Source organism: Larus michahellis, chromosome 12 (genome assembly GCF_964199755.1).
Source record: "Larus michahellis chromosome 12, bLarMic1.1, whole genome shotgun sequence".
NCBI lineage: Eukaryota > Metazoa > Chordata > Aves > Charadriiformes > Laridae > Larus > Larus michahellis.
The window spans coordinates 4089535-4112393 of NC_133907.1; the positions used below are offsets into that span (position 1 = coordinate 4089535).

General features: G+C 49.8%; 1 protein-coding gene across 6 annotated transcripts in view; it reads right to left on the reverse strand.

Annotated features, from left to right (window-relative positions):
- MYT1 (myelin transcription factor 1) overlaps nucleotides 1-22859 on the reverse strand; it is a 69808-nt gene that overhangs the window by 12602 nt on the left and 34347 nt on the right. For 3 of the 6 annotated variants that reach the window (XM_074605033.1, XM_074605035.1, XM_074605034.1), the window contains exons 4-16: nucleotides 21157-21187; nucleotides 17744-17806; nucleotides 16700-16947; nucleotides 14830-15687; nucleotides 14060-14194; nucleotides 12532-12622; nucleotides 10658-10771; nucleotides 8978-9192; nucleotides 6207-6412; nucleotides 5139-5408; nucleotides 4294-4448; nucleotides 2286-2348; nucleotides 1998-2066 (exon numbers count right to left, since the gene is read on the reverse strand). In XM_074605033.1, the coding sequence (XP_074461134.1) occupies nucleotides 1998-2066; nucleotides 2286-2348; nucleotides 4294-4448; nucleotides 5139-5408; nucleotides 6207-6412; nucleotides 8978-9192; nucleotides 10658-10771; nucleotides 12532-12622; nucleotides 14060-14194; nucleotides 14830-15687; nucleotides 16700-16947; nucleotides 17744-17806; nucleotides 21157-21187 (2518 nt within the window). Of the gene's footprint in view, nucleotides 1-1997; nucleotides 2349-4293; nucleotides 4449-5138; nucleotides 5409-6206; nucleotides 6413-8977; nucleotides 9193-10657; nucleotides 10772-12531; nucleotides 12623-14059; nucleotides 14195-14829; nucleotides 15688-16699; nucleotides 16948-17743; nucleotides 17807-21156; nucleotides 21188-22859 lie in introns of all 6 variants that reach the window. The other 3 variants (XM_074605031.1, XM_074605036.1, XM_074605032.1) reach the window with 1 other exon arrangement.

The window sequence follows — 22859 nt, forward strand, 5'->3', positions numbered from 1 at the left end:
TTTATTGCATGTTCCAGCCTGGAGCTATTTTTTTTATATCAGGGATATTAACCCCTGAAATAGAATTTATAATGGAAACACTGACATGGCTTATCTGGAGTTGTGGAAAGCGATGACTGCGCTATCTGTAATATCTCCAAATCCTCTTCCCTTCCTCCCTCCTCTGCTCCCATCCTCACCAGGACAGAATGAAAAAGGCAGTACTTGTGAAATAACATTAAAAAAGCTTTGTTTTGGCCAGAAATCTCCTGGTTTAAATAGTATTTTGATACAAAGTGCTGACATTGGGTGCCCAAGGGGAGCAGGATACTGCCCAGCAAGGCTTGGCGTGATGCTCGGTCTCAGGGACGACCCCGTTTGCTTTTTCTCCTTACTGGAAATGGGCACTGTTCCTGAGAGCTTTCAATATCTGTAACGCTAATTGCCTGGTCACTGGGCTATTCTTTAAGGCTGTTGGAGAAACACCAGTTCAGCAAAGCTCTCTTAAGAGGTACTTTCAAAATGTATATCGTCCATAATGCATGATTAAGTGTACTTAGCGCTAATCATGCGAGTCCTTTCCCTCCACGAGCATATTCTATTAATATCAACTAATCCAGCTACTTTTTCCACCCCTGTGATAAGGAGCAGGTGATTAACGAACATTTCTCCTGGCACCGGCATCAGCAGTGGGGTGCGGCGCAGGCCTGGACCCACACTGACCTCTGGGCCACCAAAAAGGGATTTGGGGCTTTACTGACCACCTTAGTGACCAAAGGGGCTCCCACCTGACTTGACCATTCCTACCATGGCTCCAAACATCACTGATTGCATATAGGACACGGGACGTATTTATTTTCTTTTTATGATGAGCCTCTGCAATGTGAAGTCCCCGATGAGGTTTGGCTCTCCACAGGGGCTCTTCAGTTGTAGTTACGAATATCTCGGTGTCTAAATAATCCTGAAATGGGATTCAGCAAAGCAGGGAGCTCAGGGGGCTATATCAGCCTCCAAAAATTGGCTGGCTCCATGGAGGTGATGTTGGAAAAAAAATTCCCAGTTAGTTTTTCCCCAAAGGTGTAGGTTGGGTGGAGGAGGGTTTGGGTCCCCCCAGCACCTCCATCTATTTTAAATACAATTTCTATTAAAACTTTCTTTAGGGGAGGCAACCTAAGAGAGAATTTGGGAAACCCTCTTGTGAAGAATAAGCTCCTAGTGAAAATGAGGAGCTTTGGGAAGACAGCAGCCAAGCTGAAAACAGGATTCAGAGGATGATATTTGAATGAAAATGGGAACACCATGTTCCTCCCATCAAGAGCAGAAAAAGGAACAAAGAAATTCGTGTGCCTGTGAGCCCTTTGCCGTCGGCTCAGGATCCGGCCTCACCAAGCGTTTGCTCAGTCCCTCTTTCATTCCCCTCACAAATCAAACTCCCGTGGAAATGAATAGGAGCCTCTGTCACTGCATCCCAAACAACCCCTAAAATTCAGCCTAAAATTAGCATCCCAGGTTCTCCAAAAGAGCTGGCTTCTTTTCGCCATGTCCTGGTGGTATTTTCCCAGCTGTGTCTCTGCCCAAAAATAAAGCGTGTGCCTTTATCTAGGCTTTGGATTATTAGAGAGCCATACAAAAAATGTCGAATGAAAAGGGTTATGGCACAGACTAGGGAAGCAAGAGCTTGGGAAAAGACACCAAATGAAAAAGAAAATGGCATATTTCTACAGTGCCCAAAGGAAACCTGCCAGGGGTCCAGTTATTTCTGCTCGCTGCTGTGATCCCCCCTCCCCAAAATAAGCCTCATTCCACGATGCCGACTCCTCCCAACGCGGCAGCTGGAGGCTGGGCTCCACCAGAGCTCCTCGCAGGCGGGTTTTGATCGTCTCTTTGAAAGGAGAAGGGAGGGGATGGAAAAGCAAAAGCAGAGCAAGAGGAGGGGGTGGCAGGGAGGGGGAAGAGAGAAAAAAGGGTGGAAAAAAAGAAAAAAAAAAAAAGGAGTTCCAAGTTGAGCGCAAACATACTTGAGGTCAGCAGAGTGGGCAGCCATGAGGTTTCTGAGGCTCTTGTCAGCAAGAGGACAACCAGAAAGGCTGAAAGAGAAGAGATGGAATATCTGGATAAGCAAAAAAAAAAAAAAAAGGGAAAAAGGAAAAAGAAAAAGGGCTGGGGCATGGGGAGGGAGAGGGGCAACAGAAGATGGGAGGAAACAAGGAAACAGAACTAAACTATCCACACGGTCAAAAAATACACTAAAAGAAAAAAAAAAAGTAGTCTTTAGAGTCCATACCATGAAAAAAAGGTCAACCCACCTGCGGTGAGAGGCATAGTTTCCCGTTATGTGTCCACTGCCGTCACAGCCTGGGGTTGGGCAACTGGGCAACAAGAAGAAGAAGAAGGAGTGTAAGTGCTGGAAAGGAACGGATTCGCCCGAGAGCCACGGATCCGCACAGCCAGCTGAGCCCCCCTCGGGGTCTGTCTGCCCCTTACAGCGGCTCCTTCCATCGGACCTCGGCATGTGCTTCTGTGTTCGCATGCAAATAAACCAGCTGTTTCCCTTTCAGCTCCCTTTCCTCCCTTTTTTGTCGCCAAAAAGATCACAAGGATCTTGGAAAAAAAATTTGAAAAAACTGAAAAACAAGATTTGTGGCAAATGTGAAGAAAGCGTTCAAAAATACTTAAGTTGCCTGGTTTGCTCGGTGGCAGCGGGAGACTTAAAGCAGCCTGCTGGGTGGCATGAACACGCAGGCATGAACCCCACTGTCTCGGTGCTGCCAATTTGGATGATTTTTGCAATGCTGAAGCTCTGAGAGGCCCAGAGCCAGCACTGATAGGAGGGTGTGGGAGCAGCAGTGATGCAGCGCTACGTGGTACCCACTCGTGTGCCGGCAGGAGGGCGATGGGAAGACAGAGGTGAGGAGCACCTTCACAGCGACTGCCATCAGTACCTGGAGGTGGCCCAAGAACTACACCCAGACACGGAGCATCGAACAGGCACAGCAGGCAAGTCTGCTCCTGCCTTAACTACAGCTAATTCATTACAGCCCTTGGGCCAGAAAGGAGCAAGGATGCTAAATGGGGAGAGAAGGCTCAGGGCTGCCCACGACACCATTTATTTATTCCAGGGCTGTTTCCATCTAGGAAATTTCTCTACCCTTGTAATACAATTAAAGCACAGGAGGACTTCAGGGTTCTACCTCAGAAATTGCTATTCACATCGCTGCTGGGTTTTAACAAAGCCTTCAGAGCTTTGCGTAGGGCGGCTGGTCTGTGCTTTGCTCATTTAGGGAAGAGGCTGCTGCTGCTCTGCCCCCACGGATCTCCTCCCCGCCTGTCTGCTCTCTCAGCCTCCTGCTTGCGTGGCCAAATAACGAGCTGCGTTGTATAAGGTCAGCAAAAAGATGCCCGCTGACTCGTCCCTGTTTAACATATGGGAAGGTCAGACGCACTGGCCCACACGCAGCAGATCTGCTGGGATACCTGGGAGGGCAGACCTCCCCATCCCGACCTCCAGACTGATCCCGACATCCCATTAGGTCAGAGGCAGGTCCAAGCTGCAGCGTTTGGGTCAGACTCTGAACATTAACTACTAGTTTGGGTATCAGGGTGGATGCAGAGCAATGCTCCACCTAGTAGAATAGACCTGGGTCTATATTTCCACCCACCCAATGCCACGAATACCCAGATGGGAGCTGGGTGAGGAGCTCTCTCCAATGTAAGATGCAGCATGACAGCAGTCTTGCTGCAGCCCTGGTTCACATTTGGTGGCCCTGCAGTATCACGGTGATGGGACCCATTGCTCTACGTTAAGCAGCCAACAAGTCCTGTTTTCCCAAGGAGGCACCTTCTGGTTCAACACCGCCATCGAGAAGGTACTGAGATCCCTTGGGTGCTCTTGGCTCTGCAGCATCACCCAGTGTCCCAAAATGAGGGGGCAGGAGATTAGACAGGATCCATCACTGTGCCAGAAACGCTCTTGCAGGAAAATACCAGCAAAAACAGTCCCTTGCAAGGAGGTTTCCATGTCCATGAATCCCAAGAGCACAGAGCTCCCCAAGAAGTCCCTTTCATAACTGGAGAGTCCAAAGGCCATGGGAATGTATTTTGCCTCAATGATCTGCACTTGGATGAGAATGGGATTTCTCTTTGAACTTTCAGTTGAACCACTTAAATGAGGGAAGACCAATCACAGTAAGAAAGGGAGCTACACTTATAATTTTTAAAATGTATTTGCTAATAAACTTTGTCTCCTACCAGCCTGGCTGTGCTGGGTACATATTTTATACATTTTGGAGGAAGAGAGGAGGAGGCAGGACTTACGTGAGCAGCTCTTTCTTGATGTCCTTGGAGAGGAATTTAAGCTTGAAGTTGGTTAAAGTAACTTCCCCTGGGTATTTTCGTTCTTCAAAGTTTTCCTCCGACACTTCTTGCTCGTCAGCTTCCGAGGAGGCAAAAGAGTGAGCGGCAGGCTCTGACTGCAAGGAAACAGCAGGGAAAGTGGTTGTAGTGGGAAGGGATCCCAGGTTCATCCCAGTTAGTGCAGCATTGCCAACACTCCTGAACCCTTTGCAAGCGCCTCGCGGTACCCAAGCCGGAAATCAAATGGTCTGTACTTTCCCCTTTTTGTCAAACACATTTCTTCTATAAAGGGATTTACACTTGTCTCTCCCAAGGTCTCGAAGGGCTGAAGGTCAGTGCAATCCCCCCATACTCATCCTCAGCAGCACCCGCCTCCCCAGTGCCGGGACACTCGCCCCAGCCAAGAGGTAATGGCTGGGTTCCCCCACCTGCAAGGAGTAACATTAGTGGCATCTCCTAATGGCAGTTATAAATCATCCCGGGGAGCGTCACCAGGAGCATTACTGGTGCAAATGAGCTGAAAAGTTTTACAACGAAGAAAGCAATGCAGACCCAGGACAACGCAAGTGGTGGGTTCTTCCTTGGCAAGAGCACCCCAATGTAGCCAAGAGCACCCATGTTCACCCCAGGACAGCTCTGCCTCCTGCCTGATTGTCCACAGTTGATGTCTGGTAGCTAATACTACTTCTTTCCTAGGCTCAAAGGGCAAAGTAGGGGTTTGGGGAGAACGTAGGACAACTGTGAAAGCAAACATGGCATACAGTCCCCCATGAGGTGTTATTTGAACGTCAAGAGTCACCACTCACCTCTTCTGGCTCCTCTTCCCGCTGACGGTTTGGTTTAGTGTAGTCAATGGGCCCATCCCATTCATCCTGGCGGGAGGTCTGGCTGGACTGGGGGGAGGTCATGGTGCTGCTCGTGGCACTGGTACTGTTTTGGCGCTGGGACACATCTGGGGACTTCATGCTGGGACTACTGCTGCAGCTGCTGCTGCTGGGAAAGGTGCTCTCCCGTTTGCGGTGCTTGTTCATGCTCAAGTCCAGAGTCCCGTTTTCATCCACCTCAATGTCCATGGACTGAAAGGTTGGAAACATGCCCAGCGTTAGCAGCTGCCAGCAACTCCCTATGGGGATCTTACCCCCATTTGTCTTTTGTGCTGGAGGGGGGGGGCAAGTTATTCACGTCCCATCCTCTCCATCGTCAGTTGGAAGGAACTGAATGGAAGGGATGCTCTTTCATAAATATTGCAGAAACATGTCATGCAAATGCACCCCTGTTCTACCAGCAATGTGGCATTTTGACTCAGTTGCATCTAATGCCATTTAAGATGCCCTCTGGTATCTAAGACATCTGCCCAAGGCTGGGGGTGCAACAGGGGACTTCTGGAAAACCTGTGTTCCTCTGAAAAACAGAATCATAGAATGGTTTGGGTTGGAAGGGACCTTAAAGATCATCTAGTTCCAACCCCCCTGCCCTGTGCAGGGACACCTCCCACCAGACCAGGAGATCTATAGCTGGAGGTCAGACTAGATGCAACTGAGGAATCTCAAATGGCATCAGATAGAGACCAGAGAGGAACTGAAACCAGCCCTAAGACTTTGCTTGGGAATGATGCTCTTCTCAGATAGGTAATTTGAACCACAATGTATCTCCATAACACACTGAGAGCCAAGATTACCTCCTCCAAACTGCATCACCCAAAGCCGGGAGGCAAAAGGGTGATACGTGATGAGTCTCTGCATTCCCTCTGTATTTCAAAATGAAAATGAAAGGAAGGGTAAAAAAAAATAAATAAAAAAAGGTGTTTCTCCCATCCCAAACTTCAAGTTTTAACTGGCTCTGCTGTGTGCTGCAGTGGTGGTCCCTGGGCTCACCTTGCCGGGGGCCTCTTGCTGCTTGGTGCTGAGATTCTCCGGCATTTCCCAGCAGCGGGTGGAGAGGTTGAGGATGGCAGTGGCAGCCATGTGCGCAGCCTCGGCGTCATGGGAGTAGTCGAAGCCTGTGGAGGAAGATGAAGTGCTCTTCACGTAACTGCTGGAGGGGCTGTGGCTGGGGGAAGTGGCCTTTGGAAAAGGTTTGGCTGGAATAAAAAGAGAAGGAACAACACAAGGCTAATGTATAACCGGCACAGGCAGCGGGGAGAGGTTAAGTCAGTGTGACACAGGTAACGTATTAGCAGTTCCAGTCGCAACCTGTGGTTATTACCAATCCACGGCCTTTTTTGTTGCCCGGGACGTGCGACGGGAGCAGTGCTGGCTGCGGCTTGTGCAACCGTCTCTCAGCGTGAAAACTCTGCCACCAAGTCCCCAAAACATGAGTGCTTTTCTTCATTAAAGCTACCCTTGGTGGAAGCAGTTAAAGGAGAAAGCTTAGAGAAGCTCCCTGGGTCTTTTTTTGTTGTCCATAACTTATCTGCAGAGCTGCCTTACGGGGAGATTTCTTGTAGCATGTTTGAAAACTTGCAATTTAAAAAATTACATTAATAGCAAAACCATAGCCATGAAATACGAGCTTCCGATGATGACACCAGTGAAATATGGATTTTCTGACAGCTGACATATCATTTAAATATGCCTGAATAACAGGATTTATTACACAGCCGCGTGCAGCCACAGCACCGCACTGTTACTGTGTGTCACAGCACGCAGCAGCGCAATCCTGGAGGTGTAATTTCTCTTTACACCCCATGAAATGAAAGCGAATATTTCCCAGGGTTAACCCACAATAAAACTTGCCCTAATCTGAAACCTGGTCCTGTTTAGGGGGGCCCTGACCCACCCACAGAGTCCCTCTGAACTCGGTAGTTTCAGTGGGTGCAAATCAGGGATCGTCTGATTTGGAACAGCCACGGGCTTGGATTCTGAATCAATTAATAGAATCTTCAGATTCCCAATTCATTTCACTCTGCCCTTTTTTGGGGGAAAAATCCACCCGCATCAGTGGGAGTCTTGCTAGGGAAGACTTTGGCCTGACGATGGCGAAGCAGCAGGTCAACCTCGGTTGATGTGGCTACAGAGCAAAGCGATTTCATTATTTCCATTACAAACTCGTAATATAAGACACTATAAAACGCTAATCTTCCCGAGGACTGCTTTCTTCCTCATTGTGTGCGTATATAATGCATATTGACATTAATGGGAGTTATGCACACACATGCAGGGGAATATAAATCCCTCTGGATGAAGATCTCTTTAAAATAAGTTCTCAGTGAAAGGAACAGATTTCCCTGCTATGATTGGCAATCATATTCATCTTGTCGCTTTGATTAACTCATTGGAGGTTTGCCCACATGGTTATTCTTGTGTATGGCTGCTTGTTTTCGAGTCCGGTTTAATCCATGTCTTTGCGGCGGGGTGCGGGTCTTTGCCAGCCCAACCCAACAGTATCCAGGATCGTGAGATGCCAATTTCAATTTCACACCGTAGGCTCAGCGATGCTTTTCTATTTCATAAGTATTTCTACCACTAATAGACTCGCAATCAGCAAATTAGTAAAATAAGTGATGAGAAAAAATAGAAAGGATTATCCTAGTGGGTCTGCTGGAATTATTTTTGTCAGTACAATTACCCTGAAAATTCTTTGCTAATATTGCAAATAACACAATCTATTCAGCAAGAGAATCACTTGTGCTGGGAAACAAATTACTTTTCCATCAGCCCTAACCCAGGATGACAGTGGCAGTTGTGCTCCCTGGCCTCCATCCAATTTCATTGTCTGATCCTTTACAGATTTAGTACTGTAATAAAGGGCGCTTCCATTGTAGTGCAACAACCGGGATGCTTTCAAGTACGAGCACTTTTTAGAGAGCAGCTGCACCAGGATTAAACAGGATTGTGGAAGTGGGATTAGCCAGACAGAAAGCCCTCTTGAGGCTGCTGACTTCTGCAAACTGGGCTCCTAAATCTTTGTTGTTTTTTTTTTTGCGCTCAAAAAGATGTCTTCAGGTGCACGTTTGGTGTCAGAGGGAAGGAGGAGGTTTAACCTCAGGCGGCGCCGGGCCGGCTCTCCATGCAGCTCCTGACAGCCCGGCCCCTGAGGGTTTATTCAGCCATTTCGTTTTCGCCCCCACTTTCGTTGCACAGCGTTGTAACCAGTGCAAGGTCCTCGGTACCGAGCAGAGGTGGGTGGCTACGACAGGAAAGAGCTGGGGGATAAGGGGTGGGTGATGGATAGGTAGCAGAGCTAGAGAGCCGAGCACAGCAGAGAAGACGAATGGGTGGAGTGGGTCATATATAAGATGGAAGAGAAGAAAACTATAATCCATTTAGCTAGATGAGGAAAGACAGATCAATAGATATGAACTGCAAAGCAACGGGGACCGACTGGACAACTATGTAACTTATCCCACCTAGAGACATCACTCAGATTAATGTTCCTGCCACTCGATGCAATTCTTCCCAAAGCCAAAGCGACTCTCCCCCAGGCAAAGCTTTCCCAGCAACCATGGGCTCCTCTCTCCACCAAAGGTGGGGACCTTGGGACCCAGCTCAGCCTCCCCATCCCCATTTCTCTCCCTGCTCCACAGCAGCAGGAGCACGGTCCCAAGACCCTTCCATCAACCCAAATCCACAATCCCAAGAGCCTCGCGACACATTGAGAAAGGCAGAAAATGCAAAACCCAGCCCAATCCCTGCTCCCAACTTACATTTAAAGGCTTTAGGTGAGGTTTCGCTAGTCTGAATCTTTGGGGCAAGCATGCGTTTGCCAAAAACCTGAGCATCAAAACTTGCATAATCGAAGGTGACCTTGGAGTACTTCTCCAGCTCCTTGGCCAGGTTGGCCCGGGGGGTTGCTGGGACCATGTTGGGCCGGTAGCTTCCGTACTGAGGGATCTCCAGTTGCTTCACAAAGCACATAGGCCTGAGGATGAAACAACGAACAACAGTGATTTCTCCTTTCCTCAACGAGACGGCTGTTGGGAGGGGACCAGACTTGATGGGGACATATAGCTGCACCTTGTCGCCGAGGGGTTACTGGGGAAGAGGAGGCAGCAACAGCCCTTTTGCTCTCCCTCAGCCAGTCATCTGCTTTGGGTCTTTTAGATGCCTTTTGTATTTTTCCCCCTTTTTTTCCTTCCCCCCCCCCCCCCCCCCCACCTCTTTTTCTCTTTCTAAGCAAAACACCAAGGTGCCGATCTCATCCAAAACGATATTCTTGCAGGCTGCCACGGCATGACAGCATTTTCCGACAGCAGCAGAAACTTGGGCATCGCTCATTTATGGGAGCACGGCACAGGACGGCACACGAAGGCGTGAGGACCCCCCCAGTTTAGCTCTGCTCCCCCCTGAAGATTCATCACCGAGGCACCAGGGCCTCTCCTCTGCCTGCAGAGTCCCTCTTGAAGACCCGCTTCTGCTGGGCGGCCTATCATGAATCAATTTGTCTTGCATATAAATTGTATATAAATGGCCTATTGTTATTCTCCTTCCCGTGACCTCTTTCCACCAGCGAGTCCTCGGAGCGGGAGCTCCTTGGAGCATGGACCGTCCTCGTGATGCGCTCAGAGCGTTCTGTGCCCGGCGTGGGCTCCGCTGCAAATAAATAAGTAATCGCCCTAAATGGCCTTTCCAAAGCACCCAGCGCCGGTGCACCGGGGTGCTCGGCAGTCCTGGCGAGCAAATAAATACATTAATCAGCCCCCGGTGCCTTTGTGGGAGTGCTGCTCGGGGCTCGTACTTGTGGTTTTTGTCCTGCTCTCGTTGCAAAATAACTAACCATATTACAATCCATCTGTAGCCTCATGAATCACATCAGCTACGGAAGCCAGCATCTATCAGGGACATCCTTAATGCGAGACAGCCCTTTCTCCCGGGAAGATAGAGACGGGCGAAATAACAAAATAAATGTGACTGGTTTGGAAACGAGTGGCAGGTTTCTCTCCTCTGAACCGTGCGGGCAGAGGAAGAAAAGCCGATGGACTTAGGCGAAACTGCCATCGAGTGATTTATATGTAGCCTAAATCTCCTCCTCCCCCTCCCAAGCCCACCCTACTTATAATGCTAATATAATAGCCATCATTCTCTGGCAGTTTGCATTGCAGAGCGATCGGCACAAATGCCTTCTTGCTGCACTGGTAAAACCCTTTGGCCTGTAGCCTCAGCATTAATTGATGCTACAGAAGCAATTCATTGTCCTCAATGCCCTCCCTGGGATCATCAATTAAACATCTCCCCACCTTGGCGAGACCTATGATCGTAATAACAGGACTCAGCAGTATCAAGATCCAGCCGGAGGCAGCAGCGAGGGCTGCTCCGGCGAGCAGGGCACGGCGGGGAGGGCTGGGGCAGCGCGGGGACGCGGCGCGGGGCTCCGCGCTCCCATTTACCTGAGTATCCGGTCGGAATTGGAGCTGGTCTTCGAAGGATCACCAGACTGGGTTTGTTGCTTTTCATGCGATTTGGCTAATTTTTCAGCAGCAGCAATGGGGCACCCAGATAAACTGAGAAAGGTTTGTTGGGTTTTTTTTTTTTTTTTAAAGAAGGAGAAAAAAAGAAAAGAGAGAGAAGGAAACCAAGCGTGAGGGATGAGCGTAAAAGTCTTCATTTCAGGGACCCAGAGCTGCACTGTGCCCCTGAGAAAAGTGTTTGCATTTAAAGGTTTTTGGTTTTTTTTTATTTTCATTATCCTAGATTACTTTTAGTCTTGGCAAGCAGCAAAGCAGCAAAACATCAAGTGCAAAATCTCTCCATGATGAGCCCCGGAGCTTCCCCAGTGCCCGGAGGTGGATCAAGGAGGCAGCTCCCCCGGGCTGAGCGCAGCAGGGGCAGAGGGGGACGGGCTGCTTTCTTTGAGTGGTTTTAGCAGTGAAATGGCATTTTTGATTTGTATTTATTTGGATCCGTTTGAAGGGAGCCTTCTGAGGGGCACTTGTGGGGAAGCATTTGCACTTCTGATGCTCGCGGCGGCCACCGCGCCGGTGCCTGGGGGAGGTGGGGGGCTGTAATGGCTTCTTCTCGCACGAACCCTACGCGTGAGCCGGGCTCTGCCTCTTCGAGACCAGCTTGGCTCCTACAGCGATTGCTCAGGGAAGGTAAAACCCCCCCACAAGCAGAGCACACACACTCCCAGCAGATCCCAAGCCATCACGGGCACCTTCATGGCTGGAACAGCCAGCACCGAGGGACCCCCACCTCAGCCCCACGCAAAACCCAGGGCTCTGACCCCGCCGGGTCTCAGCCCAAATCATTGTTCGCAAAGCTCACTCCATAACTCACTGACACCAGTGGATCACCTCGATCTCACTGTGATCACTTGCTGCCTGCACCAAACCCAGCTTCTCAATTAACCGAGCAGATTTCCCTAATTCTCCTCTAGCAGCTACGGCTACGACAAAGCATCCACCAAGTTCCTCCACGGCTGGACGAGTAACAACACAAACTCACCTCACGCCTGCAAACACATCAGCATCCACAGAGCTGTCACACTCTGACAATTATGCTCAAGAGCAACGAATGGGAAATCATAAATTCATGAGAGCATCCCTGCAGCACAAGCCAGTCTGGCTTTTTGGAAGGCTTCTAGCTTTTGAGAGCATCATCCACTCCACTTGCAGACTTCCCGTTTGTAAAAGTGCTGGGGTTTGTCCAAAGCCAGAACATGGGGTGTAATTACAGATCCCAGAGTGTGACCCCGTCCCCTCCTGACCATATCTGCGCTGAGGTCCTACAGCACGAGGACACAAATTCCCAGCTCATCAATATCGCGGACTAATTTCAGCCTAAATATCGTGGAAATGTCTAGAAATCCAGCAAAGCGCCATACCACCAAACACAAACTTCACCTTCCAGTCAGCCACACCAGGCACCCCCTGCTTCCCCAGCACCAAACACCTCTTCCATGAAGACCCACCTGCATCTACCCCTCCACAGTCCCACCTGGGAGCCTGGAAGCAATTGCTCTGCTCTATTCCCAGCCAGAAGACACTGCCCCGTCTTGCTTTCCCATGTTATTGTCTTAGGGTCATAGAATCATAGAAGGTTTGGGTTAGAAGGGACCTTAAAGATCATCTAGTTCCACCCCCCTGCCCTGGGCAGGGACACCTCCCACTAGACCAGGCTGCTCAAAGGCCCATCCCGCCTGGCCTTGAACACCTTAGTTACACCATCTCTCAGTGCAAGAGTAAACCCAACATCTTTTGGGCTGGTTGCCCTCCCGCCAGCCTTGCCCTGGCCATTATGGAGAAGAAATCGAAGCTGGTACCTCCTGTGCGTGTTGCGGTTGCTGTTGACGTGACCCTGTCCTGTGCAGCCTGGCGTGGGGCATTTCAACACGTTCTCGTGCATCGCCAAGACTTTGGAGCGAGAAGGAGAAGGGGGGAGGGGAAGGGAAGCAAAAACAACTTGATAAAAATCAGAGACAAATTAAAAAAAAAAAAAAAAAAAAAGACAGAATCATCAAGACTTCTGCGCTGGTTTCCTAGAAATCAGGGAACGTGAAATGCTCTAATTAGAATTTGTCTGTGTAGAGAAAAAAAGATTTCCAAGGCAGCGGTGCTCAGGTCAGCACTAGATTAGCGTCTCTGCCCACAGCTTGGGCTTTCTCCTCCTTCACTGATTGCAATCCCGTTCTCCCCCCCCCCCCCCCCGCCCACCACCGTTTTGGAGCCAAGTCTCCCAATTTCAGGTAGTTTTAAGCGATTGAAGTTGTATCTCTGCTTTTATCCTTAGGACTAGTCTTTGTTTGATTATTTTTTATTTTTTTTTTAATTTTAATCTTCAGGATTATTGCTTCCTGCAGCGCTGACCTTAAAAGTAAAGAAAATAATTTGATTTGCAAGCCTTTCTGAAGCACACAGCTTCTGTTGCTTATTTATTAATGTTTCTTCTTGCATTCAAGCCTGTGTGAAGGTAGCTCTACTTTCCCCTTGTTTCCTGCAGTTCTGTGTTCATGGCAGGTCTGCAACTTTTGAAATTACTGATAAGGAAGGTCTCCTTTTTTTTTTTTTTTTCATCTATTATGCTATTATCGTAAACATACAACATTGATTTTTATGTATATGCACAGGGAAAGCTATTTGGGATGCTGGTAGAGAGGTAGAAATAAAATATCTCTCCATGCCTATATATCTAAAAATCTGTTACGATGATGATAGATATTTTCTGTGAAATAGATGAATCTCGATGTAGAACCTTGTGAATTTTACCGTGATGAGAGTTTAGGGGGAGACTCAGCTATCCTGCGCATCCGAACGACTCCTCTCCTTTGCCGCACAGCAACACCTTGACCACATTTGGACAGTGAGAAACAACAGTTTCCCCTTCTTCCCAACATGATATCCCAAGCAGGGAAAAACACGTGATGACACTCAGTGTAAAGATGGGAACTGCTTGGCACACCTCTGGAGGTGGGCAGTCATTTTGAAAGCACCTCTTTGATTTTCAGAGAAGGGACCTCATTCTCCACAGGATGGTGCTAAAAATCTTTAGGAAGGGTAGGACTTCCTAGTAATCTCCATGGCGTTTCCCATGAAGAGCAATAACACTTTGGCAGATAGAAGCATCCCAGAGCAACTTGTAAAAACACCATCCCATGCCAGAAACTCTGTTATACCCTAAGGATTAACATCAGGCTTGTGTTAGGGACGCAGTCATAAAATTCACATCGTTTGGGAATATTTGGAGTGCTCATTGCCTTTGAGACAGCTCTACCCATCAGGTGTGAAATTCCCCCCAGGAAATAAGGCTTCAGACTCATTTAAACAACTCTTGTTATCCCACCATGTACTCACTCTCGGGAGGGATCCTGTCTTTGTGCGGACAACCAGAGAGGCTGCGATGGTGAGGGTAGAGCCCCGTCACGTGGCCGGTCCCATCGCAGCCAGGAGTCGGACATTTAATTTCTCGCTTCTCAGGTCTTGAGGGATCTATGGTGGGGAAAGGGCGGTGGGAAGCAGGTTAGCAGATTTGGAGGGGAAGAGGTGAAAAGGAGAGAAAAAATTGCCGAGGGTGCTTCCCACCACTTTTCCAGTCAAACAGGGAGAAACCTTGGGTTTGGAGGTTTGGGTTTGTTTTTTTTTTACTGAAGGGGGAATTGTAACACTGGAAGTTTTGAAATTTAAAATCAACAGAGCAATTTGAGCGCTAAGCCAGCGAGGAGCATGGAGCTGCTCACAGCCACCAAGCGGGCAGCCCGGCTCAGCGCCCGGGGCACTCCGCAGCCCCTGCCAAGTCCCTCGTGTTGCTGCGGTGGGACTCCTACCACTACTTTAAAATCCACTTGGATTTTAAACCAGCTCTACCACTTAGGCTGAGATTTTCAAGGCCAACAGGCAATTTAGCCAGGCAATTCCCCTGCTGAGGTGTAGAGGACACCATCATTTTGTGCATTTACTGTTGACCTCTAGGATGTCCCCCTCGCTCTGGGCGTTGAGGATTTGTGGCTAAACTCCCCCTTGTTGGCTGTGAAACCCCCCAGCAGCCTGGTTCTCATGGGGTGCTGAGCAGGCAAATTCGGCTGGGGACGGGAAGGAAGGAGACACGCGAAGGCTCATCCCCATACCTTTGCCGTAGTAGCTCTTCCGGATGCTGTCCAGCGGTTTGCTCTGTTTCTCGTCCACCTGGAAATGCTTTACATGCTCTCCTGGCAGCCGGCTGGGCTCCCGCACAATTTTCACCTGCTCAGCCTTCAGCGCAATGGCTTGTTCCAGCAGCCCCAGGTTCCCCCTCGTCATCATGTCATACATCTCTGACTCATCCGTCACCGCTGATTTCTGGGAGCGGGCATCGTCATCTTTGTCGTCGTCCGACCGAACCTCCACGATGACCGAGTACTCGGGCTTCGGGCTGAACTGCCCTTCACAGTGGCTTTTCTGGGTGTCCTGAGAAGTGTGAGGAGCTTCTTCGCAGATCACTTCAGGAGCCATGTCCTCCTCCTCTTCATCCTCCTCTTCTTCTTCCTCTTCCTCATCCTCTTCCTCCTCCTCCTCCTCATCTTCATCTTCCTCCTCCTCGTCCTCATCCTCTTCTGCTGCAGCCTTTTGCAGTTTGCAGGACTCCTCGCAGTTCGCATCGTCCCGGTGCTCCGAGCACAACTCGCTGCTGCGTTCACTGGTGACCTCGATGACCTCCTCCGCATCCTCCGTCTGGATGATGATCTCCTTGTCACACTCCTCCTCCACTAACTCCTCTCCCGCATCCTCGTGAACCAGGTGCACAACGTTGGATGGTGGCTTGGAGCCCTGCAGCTCAGCTTCAGGCAGCTGCCCTTCGATGGCGAGGGTTTCCTCCGCTATTTGGCCTAGGTTTAGGAGAGAGTTGGCGATTATTTCTTGATAGCTGCTATAGTTGGCCTTGCTGGGCCCAGACGTACTTGTTGCCGTGTTTTGTCCATAATGGGTCGATTTTGCTGGGCTTCTCTCTGAGGGAATAAAACAGGAGAAAAGGGGGGGAAAAAAAAAAGGAAAAGAGAAAAAAAAAAAAGAGAAAAATTAAAAAAAAGAGGAAAATTAAAAAAAAGAGGAAAATTAAAAAAAAGAGGAAAATTAAAAAAAAGAGGAAAATTAAAAAAAAGAGGAAAATTAAAAAAAAGAGGAAAATAAAAAAAAAGGAAAATAAAAAAAGAGGAAAATAAAAAAAGAGGAAAATAAAAAAAGAGGAAAATAAAAAAGGAGGAAGAGAGAAAGGAAAAAGGAGGAAGAGAGAAAGGAAAAAGGAGGAAGAGAGAAAGGAAAAAGGAAGAAAATAAAGTAATTACATAAGCTCGTAAACATCTCTTTGTCTTACTTAAGCTTAATTGAAACCAGAGTCTGGCTGTTATACCCCCGGAGCAGCCTAATTTATTGCATTTAGGAATGACAGGTAGAAAGGGAATTTCCATGTAGAAGCTTTCGTGGGACTCAGATGTGCGCGGCTTCCCAGCCCCCCACTGTCGGCAGCCATCTGGCCCCATCGCTCCCAATGCTCCCCAGACCAGGGGTTCAAAACCAGGTCCAACACAGTGTCAGGACCCCGGCTGGACACCCGGCTCGTTTGACTGTCACTCCTCCTCTCCGATAGCATCTGGATCCAGCCAGGAGGATGGCTCCTGCACCAAGGAATCCAGCCGAGCCCATCGAGGCACTGATGCGGGACCCCGGCTGCCTTCCCCGCCGTCATCTGAGCCATGCAGCGAGCTCCTCTGTGCTTGGCGTGGATCCTTCCCCAGGGAGCAACCCTGATGGAAAATCGCTCATTTTTAAGACACCAGAGACAATCTGTGCGTATCCCCTCTCAGCTTAACCAGAGCTTTACCGTTGTGCTTCCAGCGAACGTAATAATTGAAGGACCCATCCTGTACATAATTCAGAGGAGCTATAACTCCTGGTTATTAACACTCCCTGCCCTTTATTCATCTGCAGAACACAGCTCTGCAATCAATAATGATAAAGCACCTTCTGCCGGCTCAGGGCTGCGGGTCTCCTCCTGCTCCACCGCCTCCGCCTCGTCCTCCTCCAGCGTCCCCTCCGACTCCTCGGAGCCGGACTCCTCCTTCGCCTCGGCCTCCTCGCTGCCGTCGCTGTCGACGTTGTAGCCTTCATCCAAGGCCAGCTTGAGCGGATGGGATTTTCTCTTCGACACCAGATGTTCGGCCTCCGCATCCTGAAGTTTCCTCTTCTTTGCTAGAGGGCAGCTCTGTAAACTGCAGATGGGATCAAGGAGCAGAGAGGAGGCATTGCCGAGTGAGAAAGGCATGGCTACGGCATCTGAGCTGGTTGGGCAAAGGCAAGGGGGACAAATACGCAAATACTAAAGAAAAAAAAAAAATCATCCAGCAGCCCAGATTTTTAGCTGGTTTAACCCTCCGCGGCCAGAAGATCTGCTCTCAGACCTCGACTTTGGGCAAATACATCAACTTTTCTCAGGAGTCAGCGCAAGGATGCTGGGCTCACTCCAGCAGTCTGGCCCACGGGTAGTTAGTTGTTGTCCAGGGAGCAGCAGGACCAACAGCTCCCAGTGCTACTGTTGGTGATGGCCACCAGTGCCACCGTGCAACCAGGCAGGGCATGCAGTACTGGCCCCTGGGGCATGTCCACCAACTGCTCTGATTTCACCATTATAGAGCAACGAAAGCCATCAGTTAAGGCTGGCATGGACCCCAGGGCAGCCAGCGTGCTCCCATTTCCCCTTCCTGTCCATAGAGACACCGAACAGACCAAAATCTCTGCCTCCGACAGCTCCCATCAACCCCAGGCACCTGAGCCAGGTACATCTGCCGTGGTTTGGGGTCTGGGGGAAGGCTACTGTCAGCCTGGTGGAGCCGATCCCCCAGGATCCCTCATGGACTGATGGAGAGACAGAAAACTGGCTCTTTGTGGGCAGATTTGGGGCAGGTGAGTTGGGTTGCTGCTCTGAACCAGCTTCTCTCCAAGTGAACGTCTGTCTGTGGGTTTCTTGCTGGCATTTTTCCATCCCCGCTACCTCCAACCCAGCCTCACCTTCTGTGTCTTGCATACTTTCCACGGATGTGTCCTGAGCCGTTACAGCCTGGGGTTGGACAGCTTGAGAGGGAAACAAGCAGCCATCAAGAACAGCAATAGGCCTCGGAGAATTCATTTTTAATTAGGAGTGTATAAACTGTGGTCAGTTAAACAGGTCCTGTGCCCAAGGAACAAAATAACCGCAAAAGAAAAGATAATTTCCCTCAAATGGTTCAGCTTGTCCCCTTGAATTCCAAGTGAGGAGGGCAGGAGAGCAGCCTTGCAGTTTGCTAAAAATTAATGAAATGACTCACCCCATTTAATTAGATGAACGGTTCATTATAGTTTTATGAGTATGTTTAATTAAAGATTTGCATGTGTAAGAGCAAGCTTTTAAAAAGCAGACAACTGCTGCACTCTGCTTCCCCACTGCCACCCTCTATTTTTCTTTTCCTCCGGTGCAGGAGGAAAACATGGGCTTTTCCCTTATTTGATGGCTTAGCAGGGAACTGGGGTTCCTTGAGCTAAGAAGTGGGTGGCTTTTGGGAAAGGGCGGGCTGGGAGGGGATCGAAGAGATTTTAGCCAGCGTATGTTGGGTGAAGATCACCAGGACAAAAATCCTTAAAATCACTTTTGGGGGAACGGATAGGATTTAGGTGACCAGGTCTCCCAAATCCCGGCGTTTGTTCCTGCTGCTCTGCAGAAGAGGATGAGTTAAGGACTTCCAGGGAGCTGCGGGCAGCGCTAGCAGCTGCTGCTGCCTTTGCCGTGGGCTGCATCCCTCATCCTGCTCGCTGCATCCCTCGGCACGGGGCCGCGCGCCTCCCCTGCAGGGGTAATTAGCCCCAGCTCCAGGAGCTACAAGGGCTCCAGATAAGAAGCATTAAAGCAAACATTTTCTGGCAAAACCAGATTATGGCATTGATTATAGGATGCCCAAGTGACTTGCCTGACGTCTAAGGAATTCTGGAGTCGTGTAGGATTAATAACCTCATTTAGCACTGTATCACCCTCGGCCCGGGAAGTTGGAAGCGCTAATGAAATCTCTTGATGACAGCGCAAAGGGAGAAGGCATCGCCAGCCCAGAGGGGACCTGGCCAGCCTGCTGTTCTCGGAGTAAAAGACACGGGACAACATTAAATAGTACCAAGTGCCAAGTCAGGCTTTAGGGACTCAATTCCTGCTCTCAGCAGAGAGCTCAGCCCTTGCAGAAAGCTGAGGATAAGGAGGATCTGAGCGCACTAATGGATGCAGCAGCTCTGGGTGCACCGGCGGGTTATTAATGGCTCAACTCCCCAGAACACCGTGCACAAGTCAGATCGCTGTGTTCAGAGAATATAATTCAACCCAAAACCAGGACAGGAAAAGGCTACTGAACTGTCAGGGGAGTAGGAATCCTTCCTTCGGGGAGACCGGCTTTCTTTAGCTTAGCAAAGCTAAAGCTAAGAGGTCAAATGACAGCAGCGTGTCCCCTAAGGGGACAGAGCTTTCTACATGAGGTGGATAAGTGGCCGTGGGTGTAAGCTGCGCCTCCCGGCCCCTCCAAGGTGAAGTCCTTCCTTCCTGCTGTCCCCTTTCCTCATGGCCCAATTCCAACCCAAGATGCTGAGCATCCTCCAACGCCATCGCTTGAGGGACGGCTCCCACATTTTTTGGCGTGCACACACAGCCCGAGCCCCGCCGAGCCTGGGGTCCTGCCCCCCAGGAAGGCATCCCTTCCCCAGCAAAGCGCTCTGGGTCGTATATAAAAAGATCTCGTCCTGCTAACGTGCGTAACTGGAAGAATTGGAAGAGGGAGATCCCCCCTTCGCTGCTCCCCCTGCTGATGATCTGAAAGTCTATTTAATTTTAATTGCCCTCAGTCATGACTAAGGCCGCTCTGTCCTGAGCAGCCCCAGACACACTTTAAGCGACTACATGCCGCAAGACAGGGCGCTGTTTATGTTACCAGTGACTTGCCTGAAAAAGGCCTTATTCAGTGGGAAACAAGAGCAGCTCTGATGATGTTACAGGCTTTTATAAGCTTTCCTGCAACAATTAAAGCTGATTCCTGCCCGCCCCCCCCCTTATTTTTGATGTGAAATGAAGCCTGCGCTAAAAAGTCAGTGGGAAAGAGCCAAGCGGTTCAGCATCGAGGTTTTCCGAAGCAGGTGGCAATTTGGGACGTCTCTGGCTTCGGTGTGTCACTTTTAATCCCTTTAAAAAACGCCAGCGCAGAGGTGATGCTCGGCATGCTCTGGGCCAGGCTTTCCCATCCCTGCTCTCCTCTGGGGAGGTTTCATGTGCTTTGGCAGGAGTCCCGAAAAGAGGAAAGGGACTTCGAGGTCTATTAAAGCTGCCCTCCTTCCCCGCAAGAGCCACCGCACAGACCTGCTCTCCCCCTCTCCGCAGCCTTGGTATGCTTGACAAAAGGGCCTCTTATTGTTATGCAGACGATGCCCTGCTTCCAATTAGTCGATTAATCGTCCAGTTAATCAGGCAATTAGGTGACAGCTGCAGAGATGGCTTTGTGGAGTGCTCTGTCCTGCCCCTTATATATGTCACCTGCTCCAATTACCACCTCCACTCAAGTGTTCAGCAATAAAAGTTGGAGAAGTGGCATGCCCGCCGCTCGCTCCTCCTGTCTCTCCAGAGTAATAGGAGAGTGGAGGAGCAGAAATGCTCTGAAATTGGGTTGGTTAAGGTCCAATTACTCTTTGACACACACGGCTTTCTAACGGTGGCTGCTAGAAAAGGCAGCCCCCGCTATTAACGCCTGTCCAGGTTAAAGACTCCTACCTCTTGCGTAAGCCCTTGTGCGAGGTTTAAAGGGAGCTTAGAGATGGGGGAGGCTGTTATTTATAATGAGAAGCTCTGTAGGGCTGCAAAGACTCGCTCCGGCTCTTTTGGCTGCTGCTGTTGGCATGCCAGCGCTGCTGAACGAGTGACAACAGGACCTCGGTGACTCAACGGGAGACACGGGGCCAAAGGAGGAGCATCTGGCACAAGAAGTGATGTGACACAGCATTGTTTAGGGGCAACAAGAGGATGTAAAATATATGGAAAAGAAACTCCGGTTAGTACGGTGTTGCCCCTAATAGTCTTGCAACACAGAACGTGGGCATCAGGTTTTGCTGGGGTTTAGATCTGGGGTGGGACAGAGGGCGGCTGGCGGGTCTCACGTCTAACGTGACCCATCCAGAGCTCCTGTTTTCATCCCTTTAACTCCTACAGTTCCTCTAATGTGCCTTGTCAAGTGGTGCCCCGAGGACTTGGACACCAGGAGATGCCCACCAAGACTTCCACCCCATTAGTCCCATGGGTTTGCTCCCCTCACCCAGGTTCCCAAGGCTGTAAAGAGCTGCAGGGCTTCACCAAAGCCACCCCCAATGCGGGGCCTCACCTCCATCCCTCCCTCCCTCCCACCGCCGAGGAGGAGCAGGGTCCTTACCTCACCTCCTGGCCGATGAGCTCCGTGGGCACTGGGCGAAGGGGCGGGATGCAGCAATGGAAACAAACACAAGGTCAAAAACGCAACAGGGATGCCTGCTCCCCCCCGAGACATCCCCCTCCGCCGGGGGATCCTCTCCTGCCTGCAGCTGGGTTTCTACTGCCGCCTTGGGCATCCCAATTGGGAAAGAAAGGGCAAATCTATCCCGCCATCGCTTACGACATGCCAACCTGTAGTAAATCATAATCCTGCCTTGTAAATCCTCACGCCTGTGCTTAATTTCAAGCACGTGAGCGTATGTTTGCAGCATCAGGGACTACCTCTCTCTCTAAATACATGACAACTTTAAAGTCAATGGAGGTGTACTGATATATGCACATATAACTCAAACACTTCTAAGTAAAGACCAAGTTTTCTCATGCCTTCTTCTCCATGTTTGCCTTTAAAATATGTTCCCTGATTACTTTTTGCACAGTTCTCTGCTGTTTTGCTGCAATGGCCACGTTTACCTCTGTAACATCTACAGGCACAGCCACATTTTTCTCCTCCTCTTGTCACTGATGTGGGAGCCCCTGCCTGTGTTTGGACACACGGTAGGGGATGTATTACTTGGCTTTTAGGGTAAACAAGAGTTTGTAGGGTTTTTAGGGATTATTCCCCACTTGTGAATAAGAGGACTTCTCACTGCTTACAATAACAACACACAACAACATCGCATTGCTGCTGAAACCTTACACCCAGCCAGGAATCCAAATAATCGGGGGGGGCGGGAATAAATCACAACACAAGTCTAAATTTGCCCAGGCTAAAAACCATAACGCGTTTGCTCAATTTGTTTGAGCTAATTGGGTTTCCTGGGATCCAGCTCCCGGTGGGATGACTCACAAGCTTCAACAAACTGGAGGCAGTGGCAAGTCCCAGGGTGTGTGCAATAAATTACCTTCTCACATCAAGAAACCCAGATTCAAGTGTGGCGAAGGCAGGGTGCGAGAAAATAAATAGAATCAGGGCGCTCTCATTAGCAACCTGAGCGAGCACCTTTATGTACATGCCACAAAGCAATAAAACCCAAACATCCAAGCTCGATTCAGCACAATTGGCAGCATCTGGGCTTGGTTTTGTTTATAAAAAGGTGCAGATGCTGAGGAGAGTGTGGGTCAGGACAAAGGAAGGTGGTCCAGCCCAGCTGTGGTCCCTGCAGGCATCCCACTTTTTCAGCCAGCCCCCTTCATTCCTCGCTTCCAGCCACCTTTGCAATTCATCAAACCCACGGCCACAAAAAGGCACCGAAACGGAGAGGCTGGTCCGTAACCATCACGGGTGGCCATGGGACCACCCGAGGGGACACTCTGTGCTCCGTATCAGAGCCCTTCGCCTTCTCCCAGAGAGAAAGCACGCAGAGACAGACCTGCACGGGTTTGGGTTGGGTTTTTTGTTGTTTTTTTTTTAAAGTCAGGAAATAGATAGCAATCAAGGGTTGTATTAACGAGTCGTTTGTCCTCACGTCCCTGCCAGGGGACGGCCCCGTTCACTTCTCCAGCATGCACTACTTCTGCCAGGCACTCTCAGATGTGCAACTTCAAAGCCCCTGGCAGAGTGAGCATGATGAAAGCCCCAGGAGCTGATCTGAAGCTCCAGCGATTGCGATTCCCCTAAAGCAAAGCATACAAAGGGGCTTTTTTTTTTTTCCTATTATTTTTTTA